This window comes from Pagrus major, chromosome 16 (assembly GCF_040436345.1).
Source record: "Pagrus major chromosome 16, Pma_NU_1.0".
Taxonomy (NCBI): Eukaryota; Metazoa; Chordata; class Actinopteri; order Spariformes; family Sparidae; genus Pagrus; species Pagrus major.
The window spans coordinates 1,742,412-1,759,863 of record NC_133230.1 but is presented as its reverse complement, the minus strand read 5'-3'; the positions used below and the strand labels follow the sequence as shown (position 1 = coordinate 1,759,863).

The following is a 17,452-nucleotide window of genomic DNA, read 5'->3' as shown; positions in this document are numbered from 1 at the left end:
TTTTCCCATTTTAATGAGGGCAGTCCTTTTTGGCTGCGGTGGTGCAGGAGGCTTCGCAAAAAAACGCAGAAAAAGTTGAATCCGACTAAACTTGCGATGGCCAATCACATAAGCTGACAATCACACTGTGATACATAATGTGTCGTGTGTATTCACTCAGTTTAGCTTTGTGCACCAGTTTAAAACACATCCGTGGATGCCGGCGATCACTGGTGGACCCGAACGGACATTTCTCTGTGCCGCAGAACAACATAGCAGCTTCGGCTTTGGACAAACTGATCAGCAGGGGGTTCCCAACACGTCACACACACGGACCATGGAGTGACACTCCCATACTGCCGCACCAGATTTGGTGTAAATGCAGCCTTAAGTTTTAGTTAATTTCAGTCAACTTAACCACTCAAAAAAATGAGTCGAAGATGGTCATGGTCATTAATGAAAACACCCCAAACATCAATGGAACAGAGTCACACATGAATGTAACTTCTGAGACCTTCAGTTTACAATACGACCTGAAGTTGAATTTCACATTAGTCCTCCGAGAGAGACCCTAGTAAACCTCCCCCCGGACAAAAACCTTTCTGCAGGGAGGAAAAACCAACAGAAACAAAAAACAGAAGAGAAAAGCAACATGCTGTACATTTAGACTTTATTATTATAATTGTAATAAAAAACAAATATACCCATTTTGAGTTATGAGTTATTATGAGTTGATGTTCACTAGACTGGCGTCAGGTAAAGTTTCCCCTAATGTTTGCAGTGTTTCAGGAAAATACAAAAACATACATACATTTTGAGTGTTTTGAGACACAAACGTTCACGTAGTCACTCAACTTTTCTTCATCAACTTCTTCTATCAAATATGTGACAGAGCTTTAACCAATCAGCATTCAGCTTTTAACAAATGTTCCCTGTCTCTCTGTGTGTGTGTGTGTGTGTGTGTGTGTGTGTGTGTGCGTGTATGTGTGTGTGCTTTTGTTGCTAAGTATAGTAATACATCGTCTTAATGAGGCCAGATGAAAGCAGGGCTGTTTTGAAGCGATGGATGTATAGAGGAAACAGCAGTTAGCCTTAAAAGCCACGGGACGCTAACAGGATATTAATCAGCCTACATCACACAGCGAACAGCTAGCTGCGCTGATTAGCCTAGCCCTGCCGTGTGACTGACAACCAGAGACACACACACACACACGGATACACACATACACAGTGCACACACTGAAATATACATGCAGACGCACAAAAGTGCGTTGATTTATATATGTGCCCACACATACTGACAAGATGACACACACAGGATCATGCAAATGAGTGACACGTATAGGCATAAATAAATGAGTGCATAGAAAATTTATAGACGACTGTCGCAACAAAGGAACGCAAGCACACACAGACACGAACATAAGCTGATGATTTCAGTCACACAAGCTTCGTGAAGACAAACTGATCCTTCAAATGCTTTTATCATGAAATCAAACCCACAGTAAAGTTGTTAAAACTGATCTAATGTCTGTGCAGGAGACCAAAGACGAAGACATTTTTGAAGGTCTCTGAGCCCGGTTGTACTTTCTGTCATCTGTTTCAGTTCATGGCTTCAGGATTTGTTTGAAGTTGCTGCTGGTAAAAACCCAAAACTTCCTGATTTTTGTTTCATATTAGAAGTTTTTAAATAACAAAATAACTTTTATTGTGAAGAATTTAAAACAAACGAAGGAAGGAAGCGTGTTTCTTCTTCTTTGACCGCCATCTGTTTGCTGATTGTTCGTCTGTCCTGCGCTTTTTTAAAAACTTTTTATCTTTAACTTTTAACGCCTTGAAGTTTACGTACAAGTGTCTTTAACCGTGGTTGGAGTCTACTTCCATTCACTGCAGTTTGGACTCGCCGATTCACCTGTAGGCACCATGATGGCGGCGACGAGGCCGTAAGCAGGATTGCCTACAGCCAGGAGCTACTGCTTGCTCTCCGACCACCAGCAGTCGGTGATAATTTGCTGCACATCCATCGTTTGCCGTGAAGTGGTCGCTTAAATGCTGCAGCATAGCTCGACAACAGACGCCTGCTCTCGCCACTCCCAAATATTCTCCTCTAAAGTCAACATCTACAGCCGGCAGCTCCTTCTTGAATCGCTAACTCGTCATGAGACAACAGGAAGTGCTGCAAGTGCAAAATTTTTATGCGTTAGTCACATTTTTTGTTATAAGAGTCCTCATGACTGATGGGGAACACAGACGACGGACAAAACCTTAACGATGGTAACCGTAGTAACCAAAAACCACAAAAAGTCTTTGGTCCAGTCTTAGTCCAGTGTTGTTTCTGTGTGATGTCATCAATCATCATGGCAATCAGGCAGAGATGAATTCATGACAGTGAGTGAAGATGTGAACTGGTCAGTGTTGCTATAAACACAACACACACTCGTCAGCGTACGCTCACACACACACACACACACAGACACACACACACACACACACACACACGCTGGCCGTCTTAAATGATAAAACTGTGTACGAACGAGAGTTTCTCTGAAGAAAAGTGAGGCGAGCCGCTCTTACTTTTGATCCTTGTCACAGCTCTCAGTGGGAAGCCATTGATTTCTGGCAGAAAGAGGCCCTGAGCTTCTGGAGAAATGAAGATTGGAAATATTGATAGCCGTCATTTGTATGGAGAGAGAGAGAGAGGGAGGCCAAATGGAGGGAAGGGGGCTCCATTTTAAGAGAAGTCAGCTCCATTTTAGCGATCATTTGTCTGTTTTTTTGGCGTTTGGACTCGTAAATGGGTTCGATTTCTGCGCGGCAGCTTATTACTGTACGGCTGTATGAGAAAGCAGCGGGGATCAGCAGAGGTCAGAGGAGCGCACACACACACACACACACACACACACACACACATTTACAAACATATATTTATAAAACACAAGCACACACACACAAATACACCAGAAAGATTTCTAAATGTCACACTGTTGCAGTAAGACCAGCGCACACTCATATATATAAGAATCTGTGCTAAAATGTTAAAGGCTCAGTTCACCCAAAACACAAAAATACATTAGAATAAGTGATCAGTTCGAGGTGACGTGGTTTGATTTGGTTTGTCTGCCTCCAGCTCAACACATTTTCACCTCCGTCATGTTGGTGTGAAGGAAGATTGTCAAGAAACAGAACCACTTGGTGAGGAAATGTGTCTCTGACAACAAAAACCCAGCTCAAGGTCCACTTATAAGTTCTCTGCGGTGCTATGAATGAAATCATGCAACAGTCAGATGAGCAGGAATAAGATTTTTCAGGAGGTATTAAGTTAATCTCCACCCTCCTCCTCCTCCTCCTCCTCCTCCTCCTCCTCCTCCACCTGTCTGGCTGTAACCTGGCTCTTAATTGAATTAGCGCTCCTTTTAAGATACGGCGTCAGCCAGACGTTCTCCAGCAGGCCCCGGGCCTCCGATGACTCTCTATTGTCGTGGAGACGCTCTGGGGGCTGGACACACGGAGAATTAATAGACTGAGCCTGACACACACAGACACACACACACACACACACATTCACACACTCACAAGACACAAGTACACACCTGCTGTAAAGTGTGTGTGGTGGTGGAGGCTGGATGTGATTCACACACACCGACGGCTCCGTCTGGAAACTCAAACATTGATGGTTTTCTCGAATCTTCTTTGTTTTATCTGAATAAATATTTCTTTATTTCTCCTGTGTATCTCATTTTTAGATAAATCTGTTTGGATTTCAAAAATAAGGAGAAAACGTCTCGGTTCTTTTACTCTGAAAATCTCCCGGGTCCGGATCTTTGGCTCAGTCCACTTCACCAGGTTTCTGATTGATTCAGCTGACATCACGACATGAAGAAGTGCCGCAGGCGGGACGAGCACGTCGCCCGACACCGCACTTTGTTTTACTTTGATTAGCTCACATCTTAACAGCAGCGTGTTTGCAGCTTTAACCTACAATGACGATAGATTTAGTCGGATACGTTCATTTTATAGTCGTATTAAACTAATTTTATAACGTATCGGCGACAACAGAAAAAGAAAAGAGATCAATCCATGAAATATGGACGAAATACTAAAATAGCAGATAAAGTAATTCAGCACAATCGTGTCATCGCACCGCTTTGATGAGGAGTTTCCATGAAATGTCACATAAACTTCATAAAATCAGATTATATTTGCTCACATTATTCACACTATTCCAGTCTTTATTAAACACTCTTTGATCACAACAAGTGTAATAACGAGTTCATAATGCTGGTTTCATTTTATCCAGGACAAAAAAAAGATGACATCATCAGATGAAAAATTTAAAAATCTCTTTTTTTTTTGTCCTTTTTGACCTTCCAGAACAAAATGGAGGTGATGACATGATACAAGCTTCTTTCTTTTTTAGAAATGGAAACAGATCTCCACACACACGCGCACACACACACACACACACACACACAAACACACACGCACACACACACACACACACACAGATCATGCAGATATCAGTGTGAGCGTCTTCATCTTTCTGTTTCTTGTATTTCCTCTGAGTCCGTCGTCCTTGCTGCCTCTCCGTCTCTCTCTCTCTCTCCTGTTATCTGTCCAGCTGCTCTCTCTCGCCCCCGCTGTTGACAGTAGATGAACCCGCCCCCCCCACTGTTTGTTACCCACGGTCGCCTCATCACCCGGACCCCTCCGGTCCTGCTCTTTGCCCTCTGGGCATCATCTATAACACATGCCGCCCCCCCCTCCCTCGGTCATGTCTATTCTCAGCTCTCCTTCCTCCTGCCGTTTGTAAGATTTGACCCCCCCACAGTTTATAGCATGAACTCGGCCTTCCTCAGCTATTCATGACTGAGAACCACCCACCTCCTGTTGTTTATATACCTGCCTATCTCACCTGCCGTCCTCAGAGATGACCTCATTCTGTATTCCATCGATTCTCAGTGACCGGTGACAAACACATGAACCCAGAATATCACTGCAATTAATGAGTCTGTACGTTTTCACACCAGACAAGCTCCATGTTCGCTCTTTGGTGAGGACACACCGAGCAGAGGAAATGATAACGACACACAGGGCCGGATAACCAGCTGGTCAAAGTGGGCCGCAGCCCAGGACTCCAGAACCCTGAGGGGCCTCAGTCGGGGCACACGGTTCATTTTTGCCCCGGGGCCCCCGAGTGGGTTAATCAAGCCCTGACACTTCATGGCAGTCGTGTGTAGGTTTTGTTGCTGGGACGAAAAACACTGGCAGTAAACCTTCACATACACGACTGCCAGGACAAATATTTGGCTAATTAAGGCTCGTTCGGATGCATTTCTGCACAGAATCACTGGAACGTATCCCTGATCTGTTACAGCGCAGTCGAAGGTAAAACTTTACAGCCAGACGAAGAGGACGGATGATTAATGAGCCACGATAAGTCTTTCAACATAAATATTAAGATAGATTCAAACCTTCATCCTTTAACTTTTATTTAGAAATAACACATGCCAGGTTGATTCTGGTCGTCCAGTCAGCTGTTAACATTTGGTTTCATATCTGACACAGTGTCTCGGTTATAAGAGACACAAAGAGAGATGGACGAAAACACAAAAGACAAGCTTTGATAACATAAGTCCAAAAAAAAATCAAAGGCAGACAACAAGAAGGGCGAGCTGCAAATCAGACAACAAACAGGCTGCAGGCAAATAAAACACGCTGAAGAGAAACACAAACCTCACCAGGAGAACACAACAGGCTGAAATACACTGGGACTAATTAACAACACAGGTGAACAAGAAAAAACAAAGACAGGAAGTAGAAAAGTCTCAACAAGATGATATAATCTACAAAATAAAACAGGAAGTGTTTTTGTGTCCTTCATCAGATCGAAATCATGTTCGATGGCACGTTTGTGTTCTGCTCATGTATCCGACAGATGCTGGATGTTTGCCGCTGTTGTGACATCTGTGCACGGTGATATAACTTCTATACGCTCCGGCGTCCACAAACCAACAGCTCCCTCCTTTATTGTATATGATCCTGCCCTCCTCTCAGCGTCTCTCCGCCAGCTAATAGAAGGTGACAGCGAGGCTCTGATATCGATACCTGCTGCATGATGAGGATTAAAGATCCGCCGACTCCCTGCCAAGAACACAGGCAGCTCAGTGTGTGTGTGTGTGTGTGTGTGTGTGTGTGTGTGTGCCTTTTGATTATGCCCATCAGTGTGTCTTTCTTGGTTGTAGCTCTGTTTGCGCTCATTCCTCGGTTTTGTGTGTGTGTGTGTGTGTGTGTGTGTTTTTTTTGAAGAGGTGTTTTCTCGTTAAGAGTTGCTCGTTAGGGGTTGAAGGCGAGCAAACAGGTGAGACGTTGCCGCGGTAACGGCGTCAACAAACAGATCAGACTTTCATCTTCATCTGCTCGGGAGGAGAAGAAAACACTCGGCTCTTTCATCTGCTAAAGGAGAGGAGACAGAGAGAGACGGAGGGAGAATCACAACACAGGACGGAGACCGAGAGACGGAAAGAGAAGGAAAAAAATCGTGGTTAAGAAAAAGAGAGAAAGAAGAGAGACGACGAGTGACGAGGAGAGAGAGATAACAGAAAGGAGATAGAAAGATGGAGAAGAAAACATTTATTTAATCCAGCAAGAAACAAACCGTAAGAGATGGAGAGAGCGATGGAGAAGTGAGGACAGAGCGAGAGGAGGAGGTTAAGTGAAGTGTTGAGACACTCAAGGCCATTTTTAACTTGATGTTGTAGTTTCAGCTCTGATCTGATACTTAGTTTAATTATAGTCGTCCCGTCGTACTGTTTTGACAGGGCAGGAGCCATTCAGTCTCCATTTATGAAAGAAATACCAGTTTAAATGCATTTTTCACAACACAACAACAGCATCTTCTGCAAAGTGTAACTGAAATAGCTGCAATATATATATTTTATTTGTCTGCCTGCATCCGAACACACCACAAATAAATAAGAGGCAGCCAGAGGATTCAATCCGTGATCCTGTAGTATATCATGTGTAATAAGAAAGCAATCACCAGGATAAATGTTAGCTTATAGCGTTGCAAAACCACAAATAAGTTAAAAATGAACGCTTCTTTATGTTGCAGCTTTACGTTTGTTGAGGAAACATTTTCTCTTCCTCTCGTCACAGCGCTGTGCCTATGCTCTGGTTAGGTTTAGGCACAAAAACCACGTGGTTAGGGTTAGAAAACATCATGGTTTGGCCTAAAAACACTTGTTTTAGTCGCCACAAACAACCAGTTCTTCCACCACAAACACGGCTGGAGACGACCCGACTTCCCCGTGAAATATGTCCCGTCTTAATCGCCACAAACAGGGCTGGAAATACGCCACAGTCTCTCGTCAAGAATATCCAAAACACAGATTCAAGCTGCAGTCGCCTGTTTCGCAGCTTCTTCACCTGCAACTCCAAAACAATCTGATGTGAAAGTCAGGTAACAACACAGACTGCGACACACTGGACGTGTCTGTGGTTTGCAGAAACGTTAACTGCTAACATCAACTATGTTATTCATCAATGAACTGTGTGTATTGAACATCAGAAAGACAGACTCACAGTGTTGCCCTCAGCCAGAAACCTGAAAACTGACAAGATGATTAAAGAGAAGAAAGAAAACTTTTTCTCCAGTTTGGCTTTTTAATTCTGGATACGTTCTCGTCCTCAGGCTTTAAAGAAAACCTTAAAAACATTCAGAAATCAATAAGTTTTGGCCAAATAAACATACTTTGTTAGGCTATAGGATACAGATACTGACTTCATACCAACGTAGATCACGAGTACACACTGTCATCTCTTCACCAGCTGTTTTCTGTTAATCCAGCGGGTTTAAAATGGTTTATTAAGCTTTAAAAAGTAGCAGAACTTCTCGACCAATGAAGGAAAAGCTTAATCCTTCAGTTAACCTGAATAATCCCAAAGCAACAAATCTGCAGATAAATGGTTTTCACTACAAAGACACGACGTGCCGTTATAACTCCTGCAGCCTCACATCTGACAAACAAAACCGCTGAGGACGAGGCGGCGGAGACACAAGGCCTAACACGGGTTATTATATCCAGGTGTTTGACTGATTTGAAACCTAACCTTTATTTCAGTCATGACACAAAGCTAAAGAAAACAGCCCTGAAGACACGAGAAAGGAGAGAGAGAGACGAATAGACACGAGAGAGAAAAATCACCTTCATCTGCTAAAACAGCAGGAAAAGACGGAGAGACGAAACAGGGGAACGAGACAGGGTGAAAGATGGAGATGGAGAAGATAGTGGTGAAGGAGCAGAGAGACTGAAACCTGAAGATGGAGAGAGCGATCAGGAGGAGCAAACAAGAGGGAGACGGAGAGACCGGCGAGGAAAGTGAGACGCAGAAAGAAAAGGAAGGAAAAAGACGGATGAGAGAAAGAGGTGGAAAGACGAATACGCAGAGAGACGCAGACAGACAGAAGGAGATTGGATTTTATTGATAGCAGCGTTTTAACTCGCCGCGGCGTGTTCGCTCTGCTGCATTAGTGAGAACAGTAAATGCTTTCACTCACAAAGACTTCATATATCCTCCATTTGTTTACCGCTGCTGAATATTTTAAGAGTAAAGCTTTCATCCCTAAAATGCCGCCCGTGGGCGAAAAGGGACTTCAGCTAATAACTTACGATGATCAATAAGACCTGATGATGTCAGCGGTAATCCATTTTGACTTTCACATGAAGGCCGCCGAGCGTTTTGTCACACAGGTGGATTTTTAACAAATGTTTGCTTTAATCAAACACAAAACCTGCTCAGCTTCACTACTTTTACTGAGAGTTTAATGGAAGAGTCGCTGCACGTCTGAGCTCCACACACCGTTTATTAATCTGCAGCTGGCATGTAATCGTACTTTACATCGAGATATCTGCAGGTTCTTTAGAAAGTCTTTATAAATATGAGGCCTTAAAAGTCATTAAATAGTCTTAAAGTTGAATTTATGGGATCTTTATTGCCACAAACACTTTATCTAACTTCATTTATCCAACTTTTAACATGTGAACTGACGCTTCATCAAATGCAAAATCTCTAGAAGCCACACTAAACAATTATAAAGCAGAAAAGTAGTGAAGTTATGTAATAAATTAATTAGGAATATGTCAAAATCTGAAGTTTTTTCATCATGTTTTATTAAATAAAAACACAGAAAATATTGATCCAAAAGATTTCTAACTGTAGAAACATGAACACAACATTTTGAACACTATATAACTTGTTGTAACTAAACACAATACATATTTGTCTGAAAATCATTAAATGTAAGCGTCTGATACCTGTAGTACATGTTCAGATATGAGTAGATGGTATATCACATGAATAAGAACCATTTTTAGTCTTTAGTTTTGGGTTTGATTCTGATTCTTGTCCTGCTAAAGAAAAAATCCTCCACATGATTTCCTTCCTGTTATACGAGCGCCACCGTGTGACCTCTGACCTCCGACCTTCACGTGAGCCACTCTGGAGAAATCCTAAAAATGGAAACATAAATTTCTCACTCTGGAGTGGAGCTCTCAATTTATCAGAGTACTAAATTGATATTTTTAATGCACCCGGGTTGCCAGGTTTGAGCATAAATGTCACAAACACGGCGGTAAAGTAGAGCGGGAGAGGTCCTATCTTACTTTATTGTCTGCTTCCATTTTCAATGAATTGCTCTAAAAGCTCTTAACGAATCCGGCTGACTTTCAGAGCCCATTTATACGTGATGTTAAAAAGTGCAGGGCGGGAGACAGATGGATTCTGGGTCAGCGGAGGCAGAGCTTCAAGTTTCAATTCGTAACGATGTGTGACCGGTTTGACGTAGTCTTATAAATGATACACAGCACATCATCAGAGCTGAGTCTGATATTTAATAAAGAAGAGGCTAACAACATGAAAACACATGGAGGTGTGTTCGATGGACAGAAGTTAGTGTCAGAAATATCACGACAACAGCCTGATGTTTCCCATCAATGATCTACAAACATTTGTACGACCTTTCAAGAACACAGAGGGTCAGTGTTTTTTATTCATAACTCCTCAATCACAGATATTAATCACTTGCAAATAATAGACAAAAGTTGCTCCTGAACTTCAGATGTTGCAGAATAGTCAGCATGTTAAGTTTCTTTTTAAGTATCAATTATGGCTGAGTGATGTATTGATAGTCGTAATATGAGACTGTAGTCTTGGATTTTGGATACGGTGTTGTCTTTTCCTGGTTTTAAAGTCTGCATTACAGCAACATTTATCGTCGTTATATCCACATTTATTGTATTAATATTTCGTCAAAGTACAAACAGTCGTCCCCACAATATGAAAACAGTATATGCATCGAGGTATCTGGTAGAAAACATCATGATATCAGTAAAAGAGAAGAGATCGTCTGTTTCCATGCTGGCAGCTAATGCAACATGACTTTTCATGATGCAGATTCAACAAGGTGTAAACAAATACAAATATAAATATAGCTCTAAAAAGAAAGAAGATAAATACTTTTTTTCCCTTCATTTTTTGACATTACTACAACTCACAATGTCTCATCAACACGTGTTATATTGTTGTTTTAATTCATAAACAGATTTTATAGTTAAACAGGCAAAAACCTAAAAAGAATTAAATTCTCGTAAAAGCTTCATTTTCATCAGAAACGTTCCCGACGATCTACAGTACACAACACACCAACACAGGTCACAACAGGTTAAACGATTACGAATAAGTTGAAAATGTAACGCAGCAAACTGCAGCAGCTGATCACAAATGTGCTGTCAACAGGAAACATGTCATGTTTTATCATTTGACTTCATTTCATGGCCTTTACTGGCGTTACACTGGCTCATAGCTCGACTCTAAAACAAGTTTTAAAATTTGGTGTACAACCATGTTTACCTCCAGTCTCTGCGATGGACCCCTCGAGATCATCTGGACCCCAGTTTGGGGAAATCCGTAGCCTTGAGGTGAGAGGACAAGGTTGTGAGTGAAAGATTTATGCCTCCAAAACCCTGAAGGAAGCGATTTCTGAACGCTCATCCTGCTCGTTGACAAGTTTCAAGGTGCTCTTGAACAAAACCTCCGCGGCAGAGTTTGGTGCTACTGTAACTTTTTTTTTTTTTGCAGTTTTTTGCAGTTTTCACAAATTCAGCTGGACAGAAGTCGAACAAAGAAATTAGGAAGTAAGCGGGAAATAATGAAGGAATGAGAGCAGAGAGGAGGAAGAGAGAGGGAGTGAACGACTGCAGGAAGGAAGAGAGGAAATGTCAGACGAGGGGAAAGAGGGAGAGATGTATGCAAACGACAAAGTTTGGTTAGCTGTAGGCGGTATTAGCAGCAGCGGAGGGAATATGTGTGTGGGAACAAATTGTCGACAGGAATTCATTAGGCTCGTTGTGCGATAACGAGTGCTTGTGGTTTTAATTGACTTAATCAACAAATAGAATTAATCAGAGATTTCTAATTAATGGTAATTGATTGAAATATCCACTGGGTCACCGCGCAAGCAGCCAAATTTCTCCCTCTCTCTCTCCTCGTCTCTCTCCATTTCTGTCTCTCCTCACTTTATAGTTTGTCCTTGTCTTCTGTCGTCCTCGTCCTTTCTCTCGGTTGCTTTCTCTTTTTCCGTCTCACTGTTTCCTTGTATGTATCTGTCTGACTAACGTCTTTCTTTCATGATCATGGTCATTCTCCGTTTCGCTGCATTTGTCTCTCTTCTCCCTTTTCACTTGTATAAGATGAAGTTCACTGTGATTTCTTAAAATATTTGTATCGTTTGGATTCAAAAGTTTAAACGCTGCCCAGTCCTCGTCCTGTCTCTCTTTCTGTTTCACTTTGTGCTTTACTACGTAGCATCCAAGCTAACAACCTCTACTCTCCTCTATCTTCTATCCTCTCCTCCCTCCCTCCCTCCTCTCTCTCTCCATCCCTCTCTTCACGGCAGGTCTCGGTAATTAGATTGTGGAGATGAGGAGGTGGAGGAGAGTTAAGAGGATTTTGTTTTTAGGAGAGGGAGATTTAAGAATGAGAGAGATAGAGGGGGGATGGAGTGAGAGAGAGGGAGAAGGAGAGAGAGATCGAGCTCGAGAGTGAAAGAAAGCCGGAGTGAAGGAGGGAATTAAGAGAAAGAGGAGAGCAGATCCTCTTCTTTTTGTTTATCCCGAGTCGGTCACCCTTCCTTAAAGAGGATGTTGAGTGACAGACGGGGAAACACATGAAGAGGGAGGGAAAACAAACGAAGAGATAAAGATGTCACTCGTTCTTTTTGTGTCTCTCCTGTTGGTCGACCTTGAATTTGTACATGTAGAGAGAGACGGGAACGTTAACATCACACACTGAGAGAAATGATGGTTCTTGAAGTTTTCTTGTTAAGCCCCTTTTGTAGAGCTGGAATGACATTTTAAAGAACCCCAGCTAAAAATAATTCATCCATCCGTCCATTTTTCGGCTGGTCATGACCATCAGGATAAGAAAGCTACATTCTTGCAGCACCTCCAGAGGATCCTGGAGCATCCCCAGATAGGATATGTAATCCCTTTAGCGCTTTCTTGGTCGGCCACGGGAGAAATCCTGATCAGATGATGAACAACCTCAACATTAAGGAGAAGTGTTTCTATTAAAGATCACTTTCTGGATGGAAGTGTATAATTTCCCTTGGTCTGCAGCAAGTGAATCGAAACAACCAGGAGTGAGATGTTCATTTCTGATTATTATGGCGTCAAACGTTGAGGCGTTGACTCTCAGTCATCTGTTGTGAAAGTTACGGGTGAAATAAGAGACAGAACAACATCACATCGTCTGCAAAAAGGCAGAGATTACAATCCTGAGGTCGCCATACTGGACACTTTCTTTCCTCAGTTTAAATCATTTCACAATAGTCATTACAAGATTTAAAAAGAGAAGAATGGTTCCAGGATGTGAAGAAACGCAATCAGCTGATCAACGCAACATAAAACAGTTTTGTCGATCAGCAGAATAAAGAGTTTTCAGACTGATTTCCCAGTTTCACATGTTAACAAATCAGCAGTTTCCCCTTTTGTTGTTTTTAATTTCCTGTCTCTCTTGTTGTCTTTTTCTTCTTTCTGTTGGTCTCTGGCTTTATCTTCTCTACTCCCCCTTTATCTCACAGTTTCTTTGTAACTCACTCTAATCTTCTATCTCTCTTCTGTCTCGCTCATCACACTACCTCTCCTCCTCCTCCTCCTCCGTCGACCTATCTCACACTGCTCTTCTGTCCATCTCTTCCCTCCCTTCTACATCCTCCCGTCTCTTTCTCTTTCTCTGCAGCTACTCCATGGCTTTCCATGTATTTTGGAAGAAAAGCTTTTTAGCAAATATTTGTCTGACTGTGTCTGTAGAGCCCTCTGAGTCAATATGGGCCCAGCCAGGCTCGACCCGCCAGAGAGAGGGAGAGAGGGAGAGAGGGAGAGAGGGAGAGAGGGAGGGATCAGTGCATAAAAACCAGCAGTGCAGAAACAATAGAGACTTAGGATTCTCTGTTTCTCTTCTCTGGCTGAAATAAACTCTAAGAGAAAAGACTTTTCTGTCTAAAGCTGACCAAACTGAAGTCATAATACTGATAATGATGATTAAAATAAATATGTAATCTCCTTAAAACCTGTTTTTTATAAAGACAAACAGGGAAAACATGTTTTCTGTGGTGGTAAATGAAAACTTTAATACTGAAATGATCAAATAGTCATTTTCTTGTAAACAAACAAAATTATGTTCATGTTCAGCGTTTCCTTGACGCCTAACAAATCTTGTGACCGTGACGTCAGCCATTGGGTTGTCAACTACCGTTTTGAAGCTTCAGTTTGGCCTTACAACTGTTTACATCTTCGTTTTCGGGTGGAGCTGGGGAGGAACTCCTGATTGGATCTGACTGAGAAGTCTTTATCGTCTATTTTACTCTACATGGGACCACAATTTACAAAATGAACGTCACGCTGTGTTGAAGAAGATTTGAAACTACAGATTGAGACAATAAACTCATTAGTAAACTGTTTACTGAGGTCATAACTCAAGTGTGAAGTGGGGTCATTTTTTGCAGCTTACATGCAACAAGCTGTTTCAGAGGAAGGTGAGGAGTAAAGGGATCTTCATGTGATTGACTCTAAACTTCTGGTTAGTCGCTACGGTGTTTCTTTGAGAAGAGCAAAGAAATCGTACTTGTAAAAATAAATGTCTTAATGTTTAAGACTTAAATAAAAGACTCCTTTGTCTTGTTGCACTATTCCTCAAAATGTGCAATAATGTTCAGGAGAAAGAGATTGAAAAGTTTTTTTGTGGACTGGCGTGTCCAGGCTAAGCTAGCTGTAGCTGTCGTTGACATGCAAACTGTGGTAAAGGTTGTAACGCAATAGTTGATGAAACTATGTCGATGTTAATTATAAAAGTCAACTTAAAACAACCTGTACAGATGTTGTGATCTCATCCTTTTTCTTGGCTCTTGCATACGGCGATGATCTTTTTTTAATGCCCCCTCCGAAGCTGCACTTTGGGTCGCAGTTACACATGAGAAGTGTGGGTGTTGTGTGAGCCATTACGCGGCCTGTGTAGACAGCCGTATTGATTAGATATTGAAGTGAATCAGTTCCGTCTGACAGCCTGTTAAGCTGCTATCATTTATTGTCATGTTTGCTGACTGTGATGTCAAAGTTGTGCAATTACCAAGTGGATGAAATCAATCCGACATCAGACTTGTCTTCGGCACTCGAAGGCTGATGTGAGGAACTTGATCAAGCCGGCAGCTCTTATTTATCGTGCAGATATTTCTCTGTCGGTGTGTTGGACTTTGTGTTGTTGAAGCAGACTTTGTTGAGCAGATTTTAGAGTTATGACCGTCGTCCTCTGACTCTAACATGCTGAATTATTGTTCCAGCCTCAATCTAGTTTAATTCATCTTCCTGTGCTCCCTCCACGCTGTCTGCTGCAGTTATTTGGCGCAGAGCGAGTATCACTCAGTCGTTTTGTTGTTGTTTAGAGCCTCCACCTTCAACGTAATACACACCTCCTGCTCGGAATAAATTTATCTGCAACCTCACAAACACACACACAGACACACACCAGGCTTGTCCTCTTGATCCTGTCTGCTGTATTCTGCATCCCCATCTCCTGTTTAGACAACCAGGCGAGCCACAAATATGCTAAACTGAAGAGAGCGAGAAAGAGGAGATGAAAGACAGGAGAAGAAGAGTTGAGGGGTGTGCGAGGAAGATGCAGAGAGTGTGTGTGTGCATGCAAAGAAAGAGAGAGAGAGTAAGAGAATCCCATTTCATTGTAATAGTGTTTAATATTTATTGGAAAAATGTAAAGAAAATGTAAAGGAAGTGCTTTTCAGCGAGCGGGCAGGATTAGCATAAATAGTTTGGGGCTTGGACGTGTTTGGTCGCTGCCGCAGAGGAGTAAGGCTGTCCCCTCTATTCTCTGTCTCACACACACACACACACACTCAGAAATACATGCATATGTTTGCACACACACCCACTTGTGCACACGCCTGCATGAGTAAACATTCAAACATGCAAACACACACACACTCACTGACCTTTGCGTGTGGAAACTCATCAGCATATAGTGATTTATAATAGGCACTGCCAATCCTTGTGTTTCTCTTTTTTCCTCGTTTTTGCATTTATTAGACAGCAGCAGAGAGGGAAGCAGAGGGGGGAATATTGGCTGTTGTCATTTATTTTATGCACTGTTACTGCTGATCAAGGATCTGTGTGCTGAATTTGACTTTATGCTAATGAATTGTTATGAATGACCCGAATTTAACAGCGCTGAACCGTGGAAGACTAAAAAAAACTAAATGAGAGCAAATTTGGCTCTTGTTTGTTTCCTTTTGTGTTTTCTAAACTATGTTTTATTACAACTAAGGTCAATAATAATAAGATTGTATTCACTAAATCAACTGCTGAGATCTGTGAACACAGCGACAGACGGACAGGTCAAAAAACAAGAGCAGTCAGACGGTCAGACAGGCTGGATACAAGTCAACGGTTACGCAGATGATATAATCACTTTATTTAGAGGTGAAACTGACAGTGCACCTGGAATGTTGCACAGAAAAGATTAAAATCATCAAAAACAGTGATAATAATTAAACCCAGCACAGTGCAGAGAGCAGTTAAATAAACACGGGTAAATTCTACCTAATACGTTCATTTTCTACCTTTTTCGTTTCCTATTTTATAATATTTCTTGACATTGGTTGGTTCGACTGTGAGAACACTAGAGACGACAATGGATCTGTGTCCAGGACTTTACTGTTTTAAACCAAACTAAACCTAAATTTCCAATCCTGAAATGTAGTGCTTTAATAAATATACAATTATGGTAAGGACAAAACTGCACGGGACGGTGCCCAGATCAAGTTACAACTTATGCTAACCATCAAGTTCAGCTATTTCTGTTTAATACAATCGTGACAATCACAAAGATCTGTTTGTGCTAGCAGAGCACAGCAAACAGACGATGTTTCATGGACTAAAAATCAGCAGGATCATGTGAATGTTTGTGTTATAAAAATTGGAATATTTACTGAGTTTTGCCGTCTTTCTTCTGGTTTTTCTCTTTCATGTCACCCACCAGTCTCTGTGCTCGGAGGTGCGAGCTCGTCGCAGAGGAGTTTCCTCTGTTCTGAAACTCTGCCAGAAGCTGCTACAGCAGAGCCAGGTGGGTTTAAAGTTGATCACATCACAATCGACCCGACAAAATCAAAGGACTCGACCATCGCTGTAGTTTGTTCTATGTATTTTTGATTGTTTTTGGTTTGTACTCCATTTTCTGTAACAAATGCCATTGAAATTAGCTTGATTTCTGAGTTTGTTTTGGTTTCTTTGCTCTCATGAAACCCTGGAGAATCAGTGAGCAAACCCTCATAAATCAGCTTAACCTTGAGAGAGGAATTATACCGTTGTACAGTCTTTAAATCGTGAATTTAATCATATGATTTGCATCATAATAGCCTTTATAATTCTGACAAAACTGTTTCTCCAATCCCCACCTCTGGGACAGACGGGCCCCATGGCGGAGGTGGGCCCAGAGGCGGAGCAGCACTGGGAGGCCCTGCAGCTGCTGTCAATCAACCTGGAGAGGAGGTGGGAGGCGATCGTGATGCAGGCGCTGCAGTGGCAGAACAGACTGAAGAGAGAGCTGGGAGAGCAGCAGGTTAGAGCGCTCTGACATTTACACTTTCCATCCTTCATCCTACACTGCAGGCAGTCAGCTGACGCACTGTTACACTCAGTGAGCATGTCAGAGCTTGATTTGATGCTAAGATGCAGCGTGAAAGACAGATGGTGCTGTGATTGAAGCTGCGATGATTTCGTTACGGAACAATCTTCTCAAACCTGAGACGTGTTGATACGAGCATAAACTGGTCCTGCATTTTTTTTATTTGTTCCCCTGATAAAACTGGGCAGCAAAGGCAGCAAAATACATTTTTATTAAAGCAGCA

The 17,452-nt window shown here is 42.1% G+C and overlaps 1 protein-coding gene across 1 annotated transcript in view; it reads left to right on the top strand.

Moving 5' to 3' along the window:
- akap6 (A kinase (PRKA) anchor protein 6) overlaps positions 1 to 17,452 on the top strand; it is a 154,611-nt gene that overhangs the window by 118,130 nt on the left and 19,029 nt on the right. Inside the window, exons 18-19 of the mRNA XM_073483069.1 lie at positions 16,585 to 16,668; positions 17,011 to 17,163. Of these exons, the coding sequence (XP_073339170.1) occupies positions 16,585 to 16,668; positions 17,011 to 17,163 (237 nt within the window). The remainder of the gene's footprint in view (positions 1 to 16,584; positions 16,669 to 17,010; positions 17,164 to 17,452) is intronic.